The following is a 23,778-nucleotide window of genomic DNA, read 5'->3' as shown; positions in this document are numbered from 1 at the left end:
ATGAAAAGTCACCAGAGTTGAACAACCAGGCAAATTTCTTTCCAGCGAATATTCCAAGTCAACAAATGTCCAGAAATGTCTAGGAATGAAAGGCAGAATGCAGTGTGGCGTGTACTTGTCTACTTGTCCAAAGAGTGGTGGTAAGAAGCTCTGCTGACGGTCCTTCTCAGTCTTCTTATATAGGCACACCTCGGAACATTCCAGAATTCCACATCACAAAAGAACCGCATCATAGTAAAATAGGGTTAGGATGGACGGGAAATAAAGGATAAAAATACACACACATAACATATTTTTCATACAAATATGTATGGTAAATAATGAATATGACTTGATTACTCCATTAACGTATGTTTGTGATAGACGGCACGCTTTGACTGATGTACAAATTTGGATTAAATTGCTGATTTACAGATGGACATAGATTTTTCTTATTAACTAAATATCCCTGCACACATGTACGTATATGAAAGGAAAAAGGAGTAGGGGTTATTTTAAGAGAAGAGTTGGAATGTCTTGGAGGTTAAAAGAATATTAGCTCGAGTGATGAGACTAAAATTTGAAATTGAGGGTGTTATGTATAATGTGATTAGCAGCTATGCCCGACAGGTAGGATGTGACTGAGAGTTGAAAGAAAAATTCTGGAAGGAACTCGATGAAGTAGTTCTGAGCATCCCAGACAGAGAGGGAGTTGTGATTGGTGGGATTGTAATGGACATATTGGTGAAGGAAAAAGGGGGAATGAAGAAGTGATGGGTAAGTATGACATCCAGGAAAGGAACTTTGAGGGACAGATGGTTGTGGACTTTGCAAAAAGGATGGAAATGACTGTAGTGAACACTTATTTCCAGAAGAGCGAGGAACATATAGTGACCAATAAGAACGGAGGTAGAAGTACGCAGGTGGATTATATTTTGTGCAGACGATGTAATCTGAAGGAGGTTACTGACTGTAAAGTAGTGGTAGGGGAGAGTGTAGCTCGACAGCATAGGATGGTGGTGTGTAGGATGACTCTGGTGGTGGGTAGGAAGATTAAGAAGACAAAGGTAGGGCAGAGAACCATGTGGTGGAAGTTGAGAAAGGAATAATGTTGTGCGGCCTTTCGGAAAGAGGTGAGACAGGCTCTCGATGGACAGGAGGAGGTCCCAGAAGACTGGAATACTACACCCAAGGTGATCAGAGAGAAAGGCAGGAGAGTACTTGGTGTATCTTCTGGTAGGAAAGGTGAGAAGGAGACTTGGTGGTGGAACCCGAAAATACAGGAAGTCATACAAGGAAAGAGATTAGAATTAAGACACTGAGAGGACTGAGGAGAGGCGAAAGGAGTATAGCGAGATGCGACATAGGGCAAAGGTAGAGGTGGCGAAGGCTAAACAAGAGGCATATGATGACATGTACACCAGGTTGGACATGAAACAAGGAGAAAAGGATCTCTACAGGTTGGCCAGGCAGAGGGACAAAGATGGGAAAGATGTGCTGCAGGTAAGGGTGATTAAAGGGCCACTGTCATGAAATGGATGATTTTTAGTGTGTTATTTATGAAAAAACGGCAGCCAATATGAGCCCATGCGTTTGTTTTTTTTTTCCACCACAAAACATGATTTTGACGTATACAGTTTTTCGTAACTCCCACCATGAAAATCCTCTCGAGGAATTTGTTTTCGAGAAGAAGCAAGAAGTGACATAAAGGACAGAAACGCGCCCAAGTGGACTCGTTTGTTTCCATTAGTTTTACTTCCGGGAAGGTAGCTCAATGTTCCTTTGTGTTAGCCAAAATGCCGGCTCGTTGCATTGCTGGACATTGCTTGAACACTCGGGAGAATGGATTTATCCTTCATAAGTTTGTAAGAGACCCGGTTCGTCGTGAAAAATGTACTGCGGTATCTATTGTCAATCCATTGATGAAAACTACCAGTAGATGATCTATATCTTCCTAAAGCATGTAGAGTGGAAAAGTTTTCAACTTCAAGATAACGCGTACCACGGGGAAAATGACTGTTGGAACTGGATCAAGTCAAAGTAAATCCCAATCTCATACGTATTATAGTGAGTGGGGCGGGTGGGGTGGTGGTGGGGGCTGCGCACGTTCTACGCCGCGACTGCTGTAAAGAGGAGGCCGGCTTGTTAGAGCACGCCTTTATGTGCGTGCACTCAATGTATAGGCCACACCTCAATCAAGCGACGAGGTGGATGATAGTTTTACACTTTTTTTTTTTTTTTTTGGCCACGCTGTGATATGATTAACCAAAACTGCCTCGCGATAGACGCATTGAGCACCCCTGATCTAACTAAATTTCCTTTGACATGGCTCATTATGTTGATGACTTTCAATGTAAATGCGCTCGAAGTACGTGAAGAAGCTCTGAACATGCGCTTGTGGCATTACTTCAGGAGATGCTCAGTACGGTTAACTTGCATTTCTTGTTTCCGGGTGAAGACTGATTGTTTAGGAGCAGGCTTGTTTAGTTAACAACGTTTATGAAATAAAAAGATAAATTAATGTAAAACTACAGAAAATAAGCGACGTCTTTCAATATCCATTTTTTCTACTCGTAACAAATTTTATGCGCGTGATTTTTCGTGCTCGACTGTGCCGATTTGAGAGTTCGACGGCTCGCAGTCGTGCTCGTCAAATTTTGAAAGGTCGCTTGCAAGCTTTGTTTCATTACAATGAAATCCATGTCTGTTTTTCTTTGTGTAAAACTGAATCATTGCTTTCAGAATATCTTTAGCAATGCATGTTGAAAGCTAAATGATGCTCCCAAACAGTTTTAAGGTTAATGTTATGTTGCATCCAATATTTAAAATACAGAATTAGCTTTTTGTGCACTGTAATGTCTGTGCTTTCATCCTCGATCAGGCTATACCAAGGTGGGATTTTAACAGACACCATCTCATCCTGTACTTTCTACTTTGGCTTCAGACCAGACCTTTTTTTACTCAAAAAAGAGAAAATCTCGTCCAGTTTCATCACTATTTCTTCTATTATTCACATACCCAACATTCATAAAAGCAACAGCACTTCTTTTTTTTCTTTTTATACTTTTACTATTATTATCGAGAGTAAAGACAAGCAGCATGCTCTATGCAGCCCAGACCGTGTGGGTTGATGGTGTTTGTAATTATGAGTGTACCCCTTTAAGAGCCGAAGGGGGGCGGAGTCATTGTGTGTGCTGAGAATGTCTGTGTATTTCTACTCGTAACAAATTTTACACGTGTGATTTTTCGTGCTCGACTGTGCAGATTTGCGAGCGCGAAGGCGCGCGAGCGCAGTCACGCTCGTCAAATGTGAGTGACTGTAGTCTGCCTTTATTAATTTAGCGAGGATAGGCTCCAGCACTCTTGTGATCCTTCTGAGGATAAGCGGCTTGGGAAATGGATGGATGTTAATATTGTGATATCCACATTACTTAATATGGAAATTTTTTTTCAAAGTAGGGTAGAGCCAAATATTGTATTCTGGCAAAAATACTGGTTTTGAAGAATAATATGACTAATAATATGACAAATAAAAGTAGTCCAAATTGTTACTAGAGAAAGAGAAAAGTTTTTTTTTCCTTTTCAAATCAGAGCATGAATGTCAAATAAAATAAAAATCAGTAATATATGGGAGTCCACAGGCGCCTGGCACCATTTCAATGCACAAGTCCCTAAAAACCAACAACATGTGCATTAAGCACTAGAGAAAAATTATTTGCCTTATTCACTTAAAGGACTGAATGAAGAAGCTGTTTGCTGAACAGACTTATTGATAGTGTGCAGGCTCATGCAGAGAGATAGAGATAGATTAGAGAGAGAGAGAGAGAGAGAGAGAGAGAGAGAGAGAGAGAGAGAGAGAGAGAGAGAGAGAAAGAGAGAGAATTTACAGTTAGGCAAGTATCCCCAAAGAAGCATGATTTACAGTGATTTATAAACATATAAAAGGGCTATTGTTGCCTGATGCACTGCCAAAGCAATTATAGAAACACCTGCAACTTATCGCAAGGTGTTTTCTTAAGTTGGAAGTGGGCTAATATCCATGTTTGGGCAGATGCAAGACTACACTGCTTCATAAAGCTGCCTTGTGCCATCTGATGGGCGAATTGGAGTCAAACAACACTAGTGGTTACAACAATTGGATTGGCACAACAGCTCCGATATGGAAGTCGAAGGTGAAGCCTAAAAATAGATCATGCACGCATTAACTGATTGATAAAAGTAGCAAGTGGAATGTTGATGATTGTAACAGAGCAAAAGCATTGATCAATCTTACAATAAATGAAGCGAAAAGTTTACTGCAGTCAAACTACTCAGACAACTGCTATTCATCCAAAATGTTACTTGAATAAATGTAATGGCGTAAATGTAGCATGTGACTACCCACCCCTGTCTGTTATTGAGAGATTGAAGTTCATCTATTTTTCAAAAACAAATTTCATTGCATGAATTCAAGAACTTACTCTTGGTAATATTTGTTCACTACAGAAGTCAGAAAACAATAAAAATACATTGTAATCAACTGGTGATGGTACAGACACAGCACACAGACTACTACACACTATTATTTTTCATTTAATGTCAAGTTACTGACCTGTTAATTTAATCTTGGTTGTTGATTTTTTTCTGTTTGCAACAGAACACCCCTTGTAATGATTCACAATCTTTCTGATAGATAGATAGATAGAGAGAGAGAGAGAGAGAGAGAGAGATACTGAAGATCGATAGGCAGGTTGACAGAGACAGACCGGGTGATAAGGAAATAGACCGAATAGAGGCTGACATTTTTCAGGATTCCAACCAGTTCCTGTAGAATTCCTGCGGGATCGGAGTGAATTTTACCCTCAATAATGGGATTAGGTAGGAGTAAGAGTAGAGATAATCGGGAGTGGGACTATGAAAAGAAATTAGTGTGAAAGATTGCTTATATGTGCCCTGGACTGGCTGACAACCAGTTCAGGAGGTACCCTGCTTCCTGCCCGCAGTTAGCTGGGATAGGTTCACTGGCGGTTCATTCAGATGGTCAATTCACAGATTATTACAGAGATAAAAAAAAAAAGATAACGTGGATGGCAGATCCCACATGTTTTGGTAAATCAGGAATGGGTGTGTTTCTTTTACACTATGAAGTGAAGCGCTGAATCTTGCCCATTCACAAAGCAATAGTGAATATATGTGCTGCATTGGGTACTCCTGTCTGCACTTGTGTCTGCTTATGCTGCCCTTAAGGAATAGTCCAAATTGTTGAAAAAAAAAAAATACTGATAAAGCTGTAGCACATACAGAGAGGCCTTGTCACACTTACACACACACGCAGAAATACACACAAGCGCATACACATAACTGTATAAACACAAAGAAACATTACCAGACAATCACAGACATACACAATACTTGTGCCAGGCAACTTTACTCACACGTCGATGATCGGAAACAAAAAAAACTCCAGCATGACTTCACACAAAAGCAGTCTCTAAATTGCATGGCTTTGCGCTCCCATTGTATACTGCTTCTACAGACAGACACACACTTAACAAGTAGATATCTTTTCCGCTACATCATAATTTCAAACCGACGCCTACACAATGCCAAATTTAAGGGAAAGGGAAATATTTCTGCTAAATTAGTTATGCTAATTACAGAGCAACTCTCCAGGGAAAGACGGTGCTAAATGGCTTTTAATTCTTTTCGCCTGGAAAGAGACGTGGGAGAGAGGCTGGGCACAATGAGCCAAGCAATGAAAGAAGCAGAAAATACGGGAATGAACTAGAAGTGGGTAAAAAAAAAACAAAAAAAAAAAAAACAAAAATTTGAGCTCCCAGACAAGACGCGTTATCCACTGTGAGGACCCCAGGTCCCTCAGCCAACTGGGAGATCAGTTTTAGGTAAATTTTGTTTCCGATTTTAAATCCTGGTGCCTGTGCTACAACTCAACAAGGGACAACATCCAGAAATAACACGCAAAAGAGCAGTTAAACATTGTCGTATTGTATATTGTATTAAACAGTTAATATACTGTAACCATTATCTTGTACTGTCAATTGATAATATCTTATAAATGCATTTGAAATCTGAATGTACAGTACTTTTTTTTTTTTTTTTTGCATACCGGGATTCATCACATTCAAATGTTTTGGATCATCAACCCAAATTACACATCCTAAAATGATCCCAGAGACAAATTAATACATTAATTTTATAAATACTAATTTGACAGAAGGGAGAAAAAAAAATAATTTTTGCCCTGTGACTGGTTGATAACCAGTTCAGGGTTTAGTCCGGCTTTTGGCCGAAGTTACCTGGGATAGGACCCAGCAATCCCGGAACCCTTGTGAGGATAAGCAGGTTGGAAAATGGGCATGGACAAAAAGCAATCTGGCCCAATGTAAAAAAAATAAAATAAATATATATATATATAATATAATTGCCCCCTTTGTTGAGATTAATTGTCATTATCAGAATCAGAATCAGATTTAATGGTCAAATATGTAACAACACACAAGGAATTTGTCTCCGCCAGTCGGTGCCGCTCTGGTATGGGATTCATTCATGTTCTCCACGTGCGTGGGTGAGTTTTCTCCGAGTACTCCGGTTTCCTCCCACATCCCCCCAAAAAAGGATGGTCAGTTAACCGAAGACTCTAAATTGTCCATAGGTGTGAAATGTGACTGCGAAAAATTTTGTTGGTTTATATGAGCCCTGCAATTAGCTAGTGACCAGTGTAGGTTGTACCCTGCCTCTCGCCCAGAGTCAGCTGGGATAGAATCCACCACGCCTATGACGTTAGTGAGCATAAATGGTTCAGAAAATAGATGGATGCTTAACAAGTTCAGAATGAGGCAATGAATTGTTTCAAAAATGGTATGTTGCGTGGTTGATTGTATTTATTTTTGTAATGCAAGACAAAATTTCAACTTGAAGAGTTCCAGCATATAGAGTCTCTCAAGTGAAAAAAGTCGCCCAAGCACTTTCATTTTGTACATTTACTGAATGCGCCAAAACACACAAATACAAAATGCAAATTGCAAGGAGCATGAACAAGATGTTAAGCCTCAACTAACCATGTGAATACAGCTCCAAACGTCACATATCAGGGCAGGTCCCCTTGAAAAAAAAAACATTCATGAATGTATTGTGTGTGTGACTCGATATGAATTTATGAAACAAGTTTTTACAATTATTTTTCATGTTTTATAATTATTAACATTCATAGTATGAAATACTATTTTTAGATAAAATATGGATTTTGTTTTTAGGGGGGCTGAAATGGATAAATGGCATTTTATATTTCAAGTCATTTCAATGGGTTAAATGTGTTTCATAAGGTACGAGCTTGGTCACCTAATCTGTAAAACACACAAGTTCAAGGTATCCTGGTAATTTTTCAAAAATTTGGAGTTTTGGATAAATTGCGCTTAAAAAAAAAATCTAAACAGTTTTCATATTTTTGTAAAAGAGCTCTTTCAAATGCAAAATGTAATTAATGTTATTACATTTGGCAAAACATTTCCATTTAAATTAAAGCTCCAGCTTCTTTTTTTAAGGTTTTACTTCTGTGTGTCCACTGTAATTTTTGGTATCCATAATAAAACCACACTGAAGCTATACGTGCTTGGGAGCCTCCAAGTATCCTCATAAATTTCAAGACTAATATCCAGCTTTTACTGCAGGAGAATCCATAATACAAAATGCAATACCGGAGGTGATATGTCATAACAAGGGAGTGATGCACTGTGCCGAAACAGCCTCTCTCCAGTGTGACAAATTAAAAGCAGTTGCACTTATCATGTTTAGAATGTATCACTCAGCCCAAGGAAGGTTTTAATCCTGGAAGCTATGACTTTAGAAAAGCATTCCTGGTTACTGTGTTTCGAGATGCACATCTTTAAAGACAGATAGCAGCAGCATGCAGCAGCAGCAGCAACCAAAATATGAAATGATTCGTAAAAAGTCATGCCCAATGCCAGCAGTATCACAATGTAATCATTGAGCTAAAGACACAATAACTCCGTCCTCATATGTGAACACAGCTTTAGGGAGCTTTTATAAATCAGGATCAATGTGAACACAGCTTTAGGGAGCTTTTATAAATCAGGATCATTGCCCGTGTCCACGGAAAACAAGTCACACGTCAAAATCCAAACATTGTAAATTCAAATCTCTTAACATCTCCAATCCCAGGTACTTGAACATCCAGCGCACATACATACCCACAAACACAAACGGTTTTATTGCTGGTCCCTCTCCAACATGAGCCCATCAGCAGGGACCAGGTTTATGTCTTTTAATTAGTACACAGTTGCCATAGTAGCATCCTGCCGGAATACAAGCACCCCTTTCACACATAAACAATGGTAGCTATAGAGAAGAGAGGAGAGTATGATTAGAGAGGAAAAGGGAAAATGTGCAACAAAATAATATATCTAATGGAGTTTTATGTATCGCCTTTATTATCAGCGTGTGACCTATGCGAGGGTATGATAAGACAACTATATATTTGAAAGTGGTGGGCTATAACACTCAAGCTGTATGCATATTTGGATAGTTGTCTTACCTGAAATTGGGTGCAGAGGCCCATTCCAGAGCGAGGCATGCCAAGTCCACAGCAGCATAAACCAACAGAAAGAAAATGGTCACAATACTGGCAATGGTGTTGAGCTTCCCAGAAAACAGCACCAGCTACAGAAAATAAACAAAAGAGTGGAAAAAATGAAGTATGTACTGAGATACACAAAAACAAGTCAGAAAATACATTCAGTTCGCAAACCTTTTCATAAAGCCTTCACGTACATAAATTCACTCCTATTATGTTTAAAGAGCACCCTTCGAAAGAACATTGCAATTTAAAGGTCAGTCATGAAAAAAAGTCAAGTTTAGCATTATCGGCTTTAAAAAAATGGAAAATCCACGACTTTGTAAAGATCTGCCAGAAAGTATTTTACATCTTAAATCTACTGTAGGCTACATAATGGATACAGTATTATGTAAAGTTCTTATTAGAACATGAGTTACCGGGATTATCCCAATTTCAAAGGGTGGTATATGGAGGGGCATTGTTGTGCCTGGTCATAGAGAACTGCTAAAGTAACAAATCTAATGGTGGTCCAGGATTTTTGGACTGTAATGTTCAGAAACAACACACAGCACTGTAACAGCTATGAAAGCCTTGCCTCTCCTCAGTTGCAAGACACAAGAAATCTCTCACAGAGTCTACCAAAAACACCAAAATCACCCCAGATAACAAGAAATCAAGATTTTATGATTCCATGAAAAACAAACCTTACAGCATAATTTCAGAAAAGAACGTTTCCAGGAAACGAGGTCCAGCATCCAATACATATTTTATGTTAGAATTTTCAGCTATGGTTTCTGCAGTTTCACCCCTTTCATTTTTCAGGTAATCAAATGTCAAATCCTTGTGATGAAATTACCAATTATTTTTTACATAAAGTGTATCACCCAGTGTCTTTGGCAACAAGACGCTATAAATGGAACAGATGGCGTCCCAAAATCAAACATTGCTTGCTTAAGATGTAGAACCTGAATCAGAGTGATGTAACAGTGAAAAATTCTCAAACAGCACGTACCTTTGAAATAATAGTCAGATGCTCTTTTTTTGAACAAAATGCTACTATAACATACTGGATATCTACTCACTTGGGGCAGTTCAGGAAATTGAGAGCATAAAAGCTCCGGAATCTTGATAGAATCTGCCTGTATAAATGTGTTCTTTATTCTGTTTTGCATTGTACATACACCCTACTTCTTGTCTGAGTCACAACAAAGATATTATCAATGTATATACTGTAGTAGTTCCTTTCGGTTTGTCCTGTTAGGGGTCGCCACAGCATGACCTCTCAGATGAACGCTCATATTTATTTGGCATAGTTTTTTATGCCGGATGCCCTCCCTGACGTAACCCCTCTTGGGGAAATCAACATATACTGTATGGTGAGATTTCTTTTTTTTTTAATCAATTAAGGATAGCTACTCATCTGACTTCAAGGGTGTTAGATTTTTGATTGGGAATTTTATAATTGTGAAAACATTTCTACATGTGATAGTATTTCATTTTCTTTATTTACTGTACATGACAGCTTGGTGTCAATTACATCTACACGCACACGCGTGGGTAGAAAGGAAGTATCATATAGAATTAAAGAAACTGTCTGGAATTACAATGTTGACATTCAAATTGATTGATCACTCATGGTTAATAAATCCAAAAAGTATAGGATTGTAATGAAGGGAGATAGCAAGTCAAGTAATACCTTTTACTTGTGTGATTTGGAGGGGAACATGATCAAAACAAAAAAGGCTATGTATGTGAAAATGAGGCGGCACGGTGGCTCAGCTTGAACGCCTTGGCCTCACATTTCTGAGGTCCCGGGTTCAATCCCAGACCCGCCTGTGTGGAGTTTGCATGTTCTCCCCATGCCTGGGTGGGTTTTCTCCATGACATGCAACATTAATTGGACACTCTAAATTGCCCTTAGGTGTGATTGTGAGTGTGGCTGGTTGTCTCGATGCGCCCTGCGATTGGCTGGCAACCAGATTAGGCAGTACCCTGCTTCCTGCCTGTTGACAGCTGGGATAGACTCCAGCATTCCCCGTGACCCTTGTGAGGACAAGCGTAGAAGAAAATGGATTAATGGATGTGAAAATCAACATTTCTGGCTCAGTATATTCATCCATTTTTTTTGCCACTTATCCTCACAAGGGTCGCGGGAGTGCTGGAGCCTATCCCAGCTGTCAACGGGCAGGAGGCACGGTACACCCTGAACTGGCTGCCAGCCAGTCGCAGGGCCCATGGAGACAGACAACAGTCGCACTCACAATCACACCCAGGGGCAATGTAGTCTCCAATTAATGCATGTTTTTGGGATGTTTGGAGGAAACCGGAGAAAACCCACACAGGGACGGGGAAAACATGCAAACTCCACGCAGGTGGGGCCAGGATTTGAACCTCAGTCCTCAAAATTTTGAGGCCAACACTCTGTAGCTGCGCCACCGTGCTCTCCTTCTACTCACTGGCATTTGAGATGGGTGAAAAGGACATGAGTGGGATAAGAGAGAAACGGAAACAAAGTAATGATAAACCTCTTTCTTTGAATAATTATGTTTTTGTCATGCCTCTAAAATCTGAAAAAGTTCTGCTCTGTTTTGCAATACTTTGTCCCACCACTTTGGCAATACTCTCCTCAATCTCCATCCAAACTGACTTCTTTAAACCAATTAAAACAGGAGTCCCCATGCGTGCATGCGTAAGTCTGGTGTGGCAGAGAAGTATGTTAAAATAGTACAGGACATGTATGATGGCAGCAGAACAATGGAGAGGTGTGCCTTAGGTGTGACAGAAGAATTTAAGGTGGAAGTGGGACTGCATCAGGGATCAGCTCTGAGCCCCTTCCTGTTTGCAGTGGTAATGGATAGACTGATAGATGAGGTTAGACTGGAATCCCCTTGGACCATGATGTTTGCAGATGATATTGTGATATGCAGTGAAAGCGGGGAGCAAGCAGAGGAACAATTAGAAAGATGGAGACATGCACTGGAAAGGAGAGGAATGAAGATTAGCCGAAGTAAAAGAGAATATGTGCATGAATGAGAAAGGTGGAGGGGGAAGAGTGAGGCTACAGGGAGAAGAGATAGCGAGGGTGGAGGACTTCAAATATCTAGGGTCAACAATCCAGAGCAACGGTGAGTGTGGTAAGGAAGTGAAGAAACGGGTCCAAGCAGGTTGGAACAGCTGGCGGAAGGTGTCTGGTGTGTTATGTGACAGAAGAGTCTCTGCTAGGATGAAGGGCAAAGTTTACAAAACAGTGGTAAGGCCGGCCATGATGTACGGATTAGAGACCGTGGCACTGAAGAAACAACAGGAAGCAGAACTGGTGGTAGCAGAAATGAAGATTTTGAGGTTCTCGCTCAGAGAGAGGAGGTTGGATAGGATTAGAAATGAGGTTATTAGAGGGACAGCCAAAGTTGGATGTTTTGGAGACAAGATTCGAGAGAGCAGACTGCAATGGTTTGGACATGTTCAGAGGCGAGAGAGTGAGTCTATTGGTGGAAGGGTGCTGAGGATGGAGCTGCCAGGCAAAAGAGCGAGAGGAAGACCAAAGAGAAGGTTTATGGATGGGGTGAGGGAAGACATGAAGGCAGTTGGGGTTAGAGAGGAAGATGTAGGAGATAGGCTAAGATGGAGAAAGATGAAACGCTGTGGCGACTCCTAACGGGACAAGCCGAAAGGAAAAGAAGAAGAAAAAAGTAGTCCCCAATGTAGATCATTTTGTACTGGGCCGCAAAGAACGAATAACATTTGATTAATTTTTGTGTTTTTTCTTCCGGATGTCTAATTTTGAAAGACAAACACTTCCGCCCTCGCCTTATTTCCGCACTTGGCGCTCCTTTTTCTTGCATCAGCAAGCCAGGCTAGCCCTCGTAAAATTAACCAGAAACAGTTCACTGGAGTTCCTTTGGAATGAATAAACAAGACAATGTTGATACAACAGAGGCGTCAAAGACTGCCTGCAAAAAGAAAGCTGAATTTAAAAGAAAATGCACACTACATTAAAAGACGCACTTTCAAACATTCCATTTCATTTGTACTTTTTTTTTATCAAAACACAGTAGAAAAACTCACCAATTTTAGTGGGAACAGTTTTCCTGGTTTCCTGTTTTTTTACCAGTGCCTCAATGTCTGGAGTTAGCTTTTTTTGGGGGGAAATTCTCAGGATAGGTCTGAGGTGTTGGTCAGTTAACCTGGATCTGTGACGGAATTTGTTGATGTTCATAATGCTGAAAGTCTGCTCACACATGTAGGTCGAGCCAAACAACACCAGCAACTTCTGTGCCGTCCTCTGGAGGTTTGGAAACGTGGCTTTGTTGAGTGAAACGTAAAAGTCATTCAGTTTAAGAGACTTGAACTTCTCCTTTGAGCAAGAGTCTGACTGAAGATCAAACAGTTCCAAGTGCAGCTCCAGTGGTGGTGTTTCAGGGTCTTGTGACAACGGACAAGACACAAACTGAAGTGCCGTCTCAATTTGATCAAAAATCAAAGAATTGACAGCAGAAGTCTCTGTGCAGGTCATCCAGTGATTTGCAGTATTTCTTTGTGTTTCAGGTGGCCATTTCCTGCCTGGCTAGTGTGGGGAAATGAGCGAAAGATTTGTTTGACATTTGTCTGGAGAATAAAATTTTCTTGGGGTTTGAAAGCTTTAACATTTTTGTACATATCGTGCTCATCTTTCTCGTGTGGCTTCACGTTCAGCTCATTCATAGGTGAAAATACATCCACAGAACATCCAAAATCACAAAGACAGTTCACTCACATCACTTAGCTAGAATTTCCCATTAACCTCTTAAAAACTAGTTTATCTCCTCTTTGAGCTCCCACTGTCATTGAAATATTCTCCTCTGTACAGTAGCCGCCCGTTCTTATATTGACTGTTTGCTATCATAACTTGCAAGCTTCATTGCAAAGTGACTTCTTGGGATACAAAGCTGTCCATCTTTCGTTATCCACTCTTTATTAAATACTCTTCACCCACTCTCCACTTTTCTACGGTCCACTCATTTTTACAGAGGGCAACATGAAAATGATAGTAAAATAAAGAGTACACTACACTCCAACAAAGGTCCACCAATGTTCTGTGTGCCCTCTGTTGGTTTTGCTGGTATTGCAGGGACAAAATGAAATGAATTATTGATGAATGATTTGGATTTTTTTTCCAAGTGGATATATGCAGTGGGCCCTATTGAAAAGTCTATCGGGTCGTAGTTTGCCCATGCCTTTCCTAGGATCCTTGGGTTACACAAACCTTTCCACTACAATAAGGTGACTGCTCAAGGAGGGGTACGTTGATCACAAAATCCCGAAAATAATCAGTGTTTAACAGGTGCTACATTCTAAATTGTGTACCTGGATATGGAAAATTAAATTTTAATCTCTCATCTCATATTAATCTGATGACATCATACTCAAAAGTCTACAGCAAAAATAAAGGAGCGAGCTTCATTTTTCTTATATTTTCAGAAAAGTGTAATTTCTGCAGATGGAATGTACGCCATTTTCCAATTTTCAATTTATTAACTGGAATTTATGGTATACTCCAATCTTTTTCTTCACTTACTTGTACAAGGAACCAGGAAATAAGCACAGAAACCCAGGGGTTGCCACTATTGGAGGTCTTCTTGGCAGGAGACAAAACCTTACCTGAAGGAAGAAAAGAATACACAAACTGTATAATTATAGGGTGCTGCTATAATTTAGTTTGCATAGTGCAGTTTTAAAATAAATCATACAAATGTGTTGTTATGAACTGACAGTGATTCATGCTTAAAGGGGAAATCCACTGGTTTGCATTAACAATGTATACAATAGGTCATGTAATATGTAATCTATTTCGACAATGTGATGTTAAATCCTGTCTCATTTAATAGTGTTTTGAGAAGATTTTTATTGACAATAATGAATTTTCAGGGCCGCTGCCATTTTCTTGAGTCACATGACCTACTTGCGCGGATGTGACGTGTATGTACTGTGCCGCAACAAAGGCTCGATTACATGGGACACCATTTATGCCCAGCGCTGATTTCTTGGATTTATCCTCATCTGATGAAGAAATAGCAGTATCGGTTGATCGGGAAGACGAAGGAACACTTCCATACATAGCCGTGAGCAGCTCGGCCGCTCAGTTGCTCGGGAAGATGGAGGAATACTTCCATACACAGCCGTGAGCGGCTCGGCTGCTCAGTTGATCAGGAAGACGGAGGAATACTTCCATACACAGCCGTGAGCTTCGACTGTGTATGGAAGTATTCCTCCGTCTTCCCGATCAACCGAGCGGCCGAGACATGAACTCCCTCCCCGAGCCCTGAAGCTCACTCGCCGGGGAGCAAGCTCACAGCTCCCCTGAGCCCCGAAGCTGTGCCGCTCATGGCTGCGTATGAACGTATTCCCCAGTCTTCCCGATAAACTGAGTGGCTGAGCCGTGAGCTTGCTCCCCGAGCCCTGGAGCGAGCTCATGGCTCCCCAGAGCTGTGCCACTCACGGCTGTGTATGGATAGCCGTGAGTTGTGCCGCTCACAGCTGTGTATGGAAGTATTCCTCCGTCTTCCCTTCCCGATCAACCGATACTGCAATTTCTTCATCAGATGAGGATAAATCAGAGAAATCAGCACTGAGCATACATCCAGTCCCATGTAGTTGAGCCTTTGTTGCGGCACAGTACACGCCACATCTGCGTGTGTGACTGAAAATGTGTAATTGTCGATAAAAATCTTCTCAAAACACAGTTAAATGAAACAGGATTTAACATTACAAGGTCAAACTAGAGTACATATTACATGACCTATTGGATACATTGTTAATGCAAACCAGTGGATTTCCCCTTTGAGTTTTTATAATATCATGAGGAAATGCAGAACAAATTTCAACATTTCTTTGGAAAGCTAATATACTATGTACCAAACAAGTCATCCCTGGCCAATGCATAGAGGATGCGTGAGGCTCCAATGAGGTTGCTCATGGCTGCTGAAAGTGTGGAGGAGTAAACTCCAATGGTGACAAAGGGGTTCCAGATGTTGATGTCTCTCAGGAAACTGTAATCCTTTTGAAGGAGGACCCTGGAATAATAAAAAAAAGCAATCATTTAATTCTATATCAATTGTACAGGCTTCTTTATACCGCAATGATGTTGCTGCAGCTATGCTGCACGGAGTTTGCCTTTACATGAAAGCGCAACCCACGTGCGCAATTTTGAAAAGGTACTGCAGTTCACCTCCGAGTCAGGAGTGTCACCACAGCTGGTATTGGCTAGGAGATGACAGAGTGGCATTTCCATTGCATGTTTTGGCTATTTCCGGTAGCCATTTTTACTTTCCTTTCTGTAACAAGGAACAAAGCAAAAAGAATGGAAGACTTGGTGTCTGCATGAACAAATGGACCCAGATGGCCATAATGATACATTTAATTGTATTGCAAAATCGATCAAGAAGGAGGTGATGTAGATGGTATGTGGAACTCGGAGGAAATTTGAGTACGTCATCACAGCATACGACTAAAACAGAACAATCATGAGAGATGATCTACACATGATTCTACACAGAGCAACAATTTTTGCAAACAACAAAATTTTGTGCATGTCAAGTAACACGGAAGGGCCATGCAGGAAAATGTGTCAGTCATGAGGTGGAATGCATGAGTTGTCGTTGTATACTATGCATGTTTTGGGGATTTGGAGAAACCAGAGTACACAGAGAAAACCTATGCAGGCATGAGAAGAATATATGCAAACTCCACATAGTCAAGCCTGGATTTTAACCCGGCCTCGTGTGTATATATATGTGCTTTGTAGTGATGCTGTACAGCTCACTTCACGAGTAATCTGAAAAGCAACCCACACCATGTTCCCACCTCTGAACTTTTATCCTCGAAATGAATGTGCATTATGGCATCCAAACAGTTCAGTTTTGCTCTCATTTGATCAGTCTCTACAGACGCTTTCCCAAAAATGTGAATGTCATAGAAATTATTATTTATTTACATGAATCCATTCATCATGTTAAACTTTCACAGAATACAAATTAGGGCCCCACAAAAAAAACAAGTATGCATTTGTTTATTATTACATAATTTGAACTTCTAGCTAATAAAACCCACAAAACCGAGAATTAAAAAAATGCGAATACTATTAAGAAATCAGGGCGGCACAGTGGAACTGCGGTAGAGCGTTGGCCTCACAGTTCTGAGAACTGGGGTTCAAATCCCAGCCTCCCCTGTATGGAGTTTGCATGTCCACCCCGTGCCTGCGCGGGGTATCTCCAGGCACTTTGGTTTCTTCCCACATCCCATATACATGCATTAATTGGAGGCTCTAAATTGCCCCTAGGTGTGATTGTGAGTGTGGCTGTTTTCTGTCTCCATGTGTCCTGCAATTGGCTGCCAACGAATTAAAGGTCAAGTGTCATGAAATGGATGGTTTTTAGTATGTTACTAATGAAAAAACGTCAGCCAATATGGGCCCATGCATTTTTTCACCACAAAAGAATGATTTTGAGGTATACAGCTTTTTGTAACTCCCGCCATGAAAATCCTCTCGAGGGATTTGTTTTTGAGAAGAAGCAGGAAGTGACGTAAAGGACAGTGGCGACCCCAAGTGGACTTGTTTGTTTCCATTAGTTTTACCTCCGAGAAGGTAGCTCGTTGTTCCTTCGTGTTAGCCAAAATGTCGGCTGATTGCATTTCTGGACATTGCTTGAACACTCGGGAGAATGGAATTATCCTTCATAAGTTTGAAAGAGACCTGGTTTGTTGTGAAAAATGGATTGCACGGGTGCAGAGGACGAGAGCTTTGTGGGTTCCAAATCACAGGTAGGTGTGTATTCAGCTACTAAAAAAAAATAATAGTGTGGGGCGGACCACGTAATCGGTCTCTCATAACGTAACAAAAGATCCAAGTATGAAATATGTCGATGTGCGCGTCGGACAGCGTCGGGCTGCTGCGCGGATGGCGGTGAATCTGAAGAACCCAGCCAACAATGTCTCACTCAGCCTCGTGTGCGCAGTAATGCGGCCCGGCTCGATAGTGTTCATCCCATACTGCGGTGGTTGTGAACAACCCTCTAAAAGCAGCATGCCTCGGCACCATTATATGCCACCACGGCGCCGAAAATCAGTCACAGCAGCTGAGGCGCCGCGTTCGGTGGTCACAGCTTCTGCGAAGGTTGCGCGTTGGGCTTTGCGAACGGGGGGACTCTGAAGAACCCAGCTGAGAATGCGTCAGCCGCGTGCGCGCACTAAAGCTCCCCGGCTAACTGTGTTGTTTATCGTACTGCGGCGTCTATGAACACCCCCATAAAGCGGCTCCGTCATAAGCCACACCGGCCGGCTGCAATGAGCCGCGATGGCTCATCTCCGGCGCGGAAGTGGATCGGACGGGGATGCGGTTTGGCCGTGATCGCATATCATCTGAATATGGCTCGAAACAATAATGTAATATTGCCCTGAGGGCTCGAAACAATAGTGTAATATTTCCCCGGTAACTTCACTCGGTTGTGTGGTGTTGTCCTTTTCGAAACGAGCTTCTGTGTCAGAAGGGACGTGTCCATCTCCCATAGTTAGGGTGCACCGTGTGTTTTCTTTGGCGAATGTCTGGGTGACGTCACTTACAGAGGATGCAGCCAATATGGTGACTACTTGGATATTGTAGAATGACACTTCTGCAACTTTGCGCATGGATGACCCGCTCCCCGCTCACATTTATTTTTTCGTATGGACATTGAAGTGAATAATGTTATATGTATTTTTTATTACAAAATCTATTTTAGAATGTTTATAGGGATGACACTTGGGCTTTAAGGGTGTAACCTGCCTCTTACCAGTTGACAGCTGGGATAGGTTCCGGTCCTCCCACGACTCTCGTGAGGATAAGCGGTTCATAAAATGGATGGATGAATGAAGTAATCAGCCCAAGGTTTGCTGGCCAATGTTTTAGACTGTCACACACTAATCATCTACTAAACCTAAAGGAAACAAAGCAGGTCTTCCGTGATGTCAATAAATTGCTTCAGTTCATTTCAAGAGCCTCAGGTGGGTTCAATATGGGAATGACTGCAGACTTGACAACTGGTCAGAAAACCCTCAATGATACCCTCAATAGGATGGGTAAGCTACAAAAGTTCATAACTATGGAGGCTCGTTGTTCAGAGAATTCTGTCCAGGCAGTGGAAGGACAACATATCTTAAGAGAATTTGCACAAGCAAAGTAGATGACCGTGACCTTCAGCGTATTATTAAACAGAAAAGAGTCAAGATTCAGAGACCCAGAAACCCTGGAATGAGGCAGGGGTCACAGGTTCGAAGAGCACCACATTCAAACGTATCTGGGAGATGCACGACAACTGTCAGGTACCACGAATCAAGACACCTCTGAACCAACATAGGAGATGTTTTGACTGGGCCAATGAGAAGGACAAGACTGTCGGCCAGTGGCATGAGGTCCTTTTTTCCGATTAAAGTGTGGCTCTCATTCAAGAATCAAGATTCAAGGGTTTGGAAGACAGGTGAAGAACAGAATCCAAACTGCTTGAAGTCTAGAGTGAAACATACTGTACACAGTCATGATTTGGGGTGCAATATCCAGTGAGGGTATGGTCATGGAAAACTGTATCTGTATGCTTTTTTTTTTCATGATAGAACCATTTTTCTGAGTGACACAGGATTTTGAAATACTCTCTTGTGACTGTTTTATAATAGTCATTGGAAGTGCATCACACTTAAATGTTTATGATCATTGAGGAAATTGTAATAGATCAGCTATGAGACAACACAAGTAAATACAAAATGCAGATTCTAAATGATTTGTGGTGATGTCACCATAAATATGCAAAAATAATTGGGCATCAAGATGGGGGCTAGTACTTTTTTCGCAGCAATTTATAATTTATCATTCAATTATTTCATGGTCTTCAATCTCTAAAACAATTCTGGCTCACCACCAGAACAGAGGGTCCAATCTAGCAACCATTAAAAATTGCAAATGCAATTTATCTTGGGCTTTAAGAATTTTTTTAAATGCACATTTGGTTATCTGTGAAACATTTAAGTAAAAAAAAAAAAAAAAAAGAATAATTTATGATATATTTTGTTGTGTTTGTTCTGCCTTCTGCAACTGGCTGGCGATTAGTTGAGGATGTACCTATCACGACCCATTGAGGCGGAGGTAGGACCCAAATGCAGGAGTCGGGAGACGCAGAGGTAATTCGGGAAAAACGTTTATTGTTCCAAAGTTGGGGATCGGGCAGGCAGTCAGGTGCAGCAGCGGTAGACAGGACGTCGGGCGTGGAGAGTAGGTCCGCGGGCAGGCAGGAGTTGGTACACGGGAGATCGATCAAAGAAGTCTGAAGTGTCAAAGGAGTCGGGCTTACGGGGTCGGTCAGAGAACAGGCAGAGGTCGGTACACATGGGAATACGATCAGAGATACGGGGGTGCTGGAACGGGGCATGAACCGCAACGATCTGGTGCCGGACCAGTCGTCCCCATGGTCCTGTATACACCGGGGCCAATCAGCCAGCATGAGGCACAGGTGTGCGCCTCCCAATCAGCGCGGCTGCACGGGAACCCGCACAGCCAGGGCTGGACCGGCAGGACCATGACAGTACCCTGCTTTGTGTCCAAAGGTATCTGGGATCGGCTCCAGCACTCCTGCGACCCTTGTGAGGATAACCGGATTGGAAGATAAATAAATGAATGAAGGAATGAATGAATGAATGAATGAATGAATGTTCTGCCATTTCTAATGGTAAATATCACAGTTTATGTTAGTGACACTGTATATTGTTTGAATATGATAGGTGATAGAAATGAAGAGACCCTAAAGGTGGTGTGTCATTTTAAACATTCATTGTCTGAGCAAAATGGTTTTCAATGAAAATGTGGAGAGCAAAGTGATGATTGCTCTGCCAAGGTGCCTAATGATGAGTTCCTAGAACGGACTCACTGCTGAGTAAGAGTTCATGTGGGTGACTGTGCTTGCGTGTATTAGCGTGCAAGATGGTGTAGTCAACATGGAGGCAGTGAGATCAGAGATGAAAAAAACACAGCAGGGTGTGCATGATTACCGCTGGCTCCCCACCTCCTTCCAATACAACACAGCCAGAGAGCGAAATTACAGTGTGAAGCATTTCTCACTCTCTCCTGATCCCTCTAAATCTCTTGTGGTGTTTCAAAACATGCACACGCAGGTGCAGAGACACACGTGCACATACAGACTTAAACTGTATGCTGTCATTCGCAAAAAATAAATGGACTTCTCTTTGTGGCAACCCTTAATTAACCAATTAATTAATGAGTAGAGTACACTAAATGCAGTGTCAGTTGTAGCTCTTGTTCTTTTGTTTTCTTGGTATGGTAATTAAGAGCCTCATCACGTCAAGTTTAAGGTCCACTGATTTTAATACTTCCCATCAGGGCCCTATTAGGTACTGTTCACTCCACTCAGAGATCTGAGCACATTAACAGTGCCACACACACATTCACACGCACGTACTTTTACGACCACGTGCATCTACTGTGGCTGAAATGGAAAATGTCTATAGATACTGATAGAGAATAATTGTCCCAAAGTAGTAGTAGTAGTAGTAGTAGTAGTAGTAGTAGTAGTAGTAGTAGTGTCATAGTTTGGTCTGCACTGCTGGCAGTAACTCTGACTTGTTTCCAGTGAGGGTTGGACTCCACCAAGGCTGCCCTTGTCACCAGTTCTGCTCGTCACTCCTATGTGTCATGGAAAGAATTTCTAGATGCAACTGATGGATGGGGGGGGCTGAGTTGCCTCAGTATTGTATCTGTTTTTTTCCAGATGATCTGTTGCCTTCCTTAAGATGTGATGTCCAATTCTCAGTGGAGCGATTCACAGTAGTGTGTGAACAAAATGGAATCAGAATTAGCACCATGGTCCTCAGTCAGAAAAGAGTGCTACACATTCTCCAGGCCGGGGTTGAGATCCTGCCTAAGTGGAGGAGTTCAAGTATCTTGGGGTCTTGGTCACAATTGATTAGAAGAATGGAGTGATAGATCGACAGGTAGATTGGTACAGCGTCTGCAGCGCTAACTTTATATTGGTCCCTTGGGCTGAAGAAGGAGCTAAGCTGAAAGGCGAAGCTCACAAATGGCTTTTTTCTTTGTTTTAATTTGTAATTTTTTAAGACATGCTGCTGAGCTTGGGGGATCTATCCACTTTTCGAAATAATTTTCATAACAAAGATATCTGGTGTCTAGAATCATATAACCTTTTAGAAATCTGCTAGATAACTGTACGTTAGAAATCTGAAAAACTTTTTAAATAAACATATATATATATATATATATATATATATATATATATATATTATATATATATATATATATATATATATATATATAGGTATTATCAACCTCAAGGACTACGAATAATTGGTATTAGTGTCCGCCCTGAAAAAAAACACATTGGTCTACAAATCTTAGCATCCCATAAATGTTCACAGTTGAGCTGTGATGACTTATATATAGCATATATAGCATGTTTTAAGACTTGTGTATGTAAATATACTGTTACATAATGAGTCACATAAATAGGGCTTGTTAACACTTTTCAAGTTGCGTTTAAACAAACACGCACGAATAAGTGTTGTTTCTTTGGTCAAGTGTGAATGTTATAATCTAAATGCTGGTGTGCAAATACCTGCTTGAGACCAATTCAACAATTGGTCTCTATCTGCTTGCACGCAAATTTTTTTGCAATTTCAGATGGTTCAGGGAGTGCGTGTGTTTGTCTGTGCATGTGTGACCTCTACAAGGTCCAATGACATTGAGCAGTGTCGTCAAATCAGAAATATATGAAATTAAAGATCAACATGGGAGTCTGAAAAGTCTTGATGTGGCATATCTCCAGACTCATTTTAAAATATATTCATGACACGTCAGCAGGTAAAATTACTACCATAATTATACTGTATGTTAAACTAGTAGATTGCACTTTTACTTTAAAAGCTTCAATTTCATAACACAATGTATCACACACACACACACACACACACACACACACACACACACACACACACACACAGACTACCCAATCAGGGTGTGACTTACTACAGATGCTTTTGAGCATGCATGCATGATAAAAATTACAGTGGGAACAATGAACAAACAAATGGTTCAAAGTGTTTGGTCTGGATCACAGCTCCGACAAAGTGAACACCACTTAAGTCAGCCATGATAAAGAATTAAGAGTCTGTGTTAATGGCCCACAAGGGTGTGATATTCGGGTTAAAAGTGATGGGCTCATTATTGGTTTATCGGATATCCAGTCGACACCAAATTAATCTCAACAAGTTTGAGATTTGGAAACTGGGTTTAAAATAAAATCTCATAGTATACTGGGACACATTGACAACAAATGCTATAAAGGTGAATGACAGATGAGATATGATGGAAGCTAGAGTTACAGTATATGATCTGTGTATTAGGTGATAATCGTAAAAAAAGTGTGATTTGTATGGTAGCTACAGTTGGTTTCATAATCTTGTGTGAAATCATTACCAACGCTATTGCTCTTGACTGTGTGTGTGTGTGTGTGTGTGTCATTATTGATCCAATCATCTTGATGAAATGAGCACTGACATCCAAATAAAGAGTGGAATTTAGGCACTGGGAGAGAGTGACAGATTAAAGAAGCTTGCTTATAGTAGGGAGGAAATAACGGCAAACACCTCAAAGAGAGCTACAGCAATTGTACTCACTCCTCGTGGGCTGCTTCAGCCTTCAATTCTTTTGTTTATCATATATTTTCAGAACCTCATTTGCTCAGGTGTGTTTTTAATTTTTTTTATCTATCATTTAATATGTTTGTGCTTTTGATGAGGCATTGACAAGTGAGGGTGGTGGTTATTCACATTGTGTTTCAGTATATTAGAATATAAACCTTGCTCATGCTTCTCTAATTCCGGTGGTCTCAGCTCATTTGGGTGCAAACATTCATCAAAAAAAAAAATAACATAATCATACAGAATCATCTAGTTTAATGAACATGGAGAAAAAGGGTTAAGAATTTCCAATAAATGCTGAAATGAGATCGGAGCCTGTTACTGAGATGGCTCCATATTATGGCTACCATCACTGAAATGGTCATTATATGACCAATTGCGTCTCTACAAAATGAAAATGATGGTCCTGTAAATCAATATACCCATTTTCTGTAAGATGCAGGGGCAAATCTCTTTTACAAAAGGTCTCACGGTGAATTCACACTACTAGATAGTTTTCC

The 23,778-nt window shown here is 41.0% G+C and overlaps 1 protein-coding gene across 2 annotated transcripts in view; it reads right to left on the bottom strand.

Annotated features, from left to right (window-relative positions):
• zgc:153039 (uncharacterized protein LOC767698 homolog) overlaps positions 1-23,778 on the bottom strand; it is an 86,789-nt gene that overhangs the window by 29,586 nt on the left and 33,425 nt on the right. For both annotated transcript variants that reach the window (XM_061826882.1, XM_061826883.1), the window contains 3 exons: positions 15,443-15,600; positions 14,106-14,188; positions 8,531-8,655 (listed from right to left, as the gene is read on the bottom strand). In XM_061826882.1, coding sequence (XP_061682866.1) covers positions 8,531-8,655; positions 14,106-14,188; positions 15,443-15,600 — 366 coding nt within the window. The remainder of the gene's footprint in view (positions 1-8,530; positions 8,656-14,105; positions 14,189-15,442; positions 15,601-23,778) is intronic.

Source organism: Syngnathoides biaculeatus, chromosome 8 (assembly GCF_019802595.1).
Source record: "Syngnathoides biaculeatus isolate LvHL_M chromosome 8, ASM1980259v1, whole genome shotgun sequence".
NCBI classification, from domain to species: domain Eukaryota; kingdom Metazoa; phylum Chordata; class Actinopteri; order Syngnathiformes; family Syngnathidae; genus Syngnathoides; species Syngnathoides biaculeatus.
The sequence above is the reverse complement of the archived record's forward strand: the minus strand, read 5'-3'. Positions and strand labels throughout refer to the sequence as shown.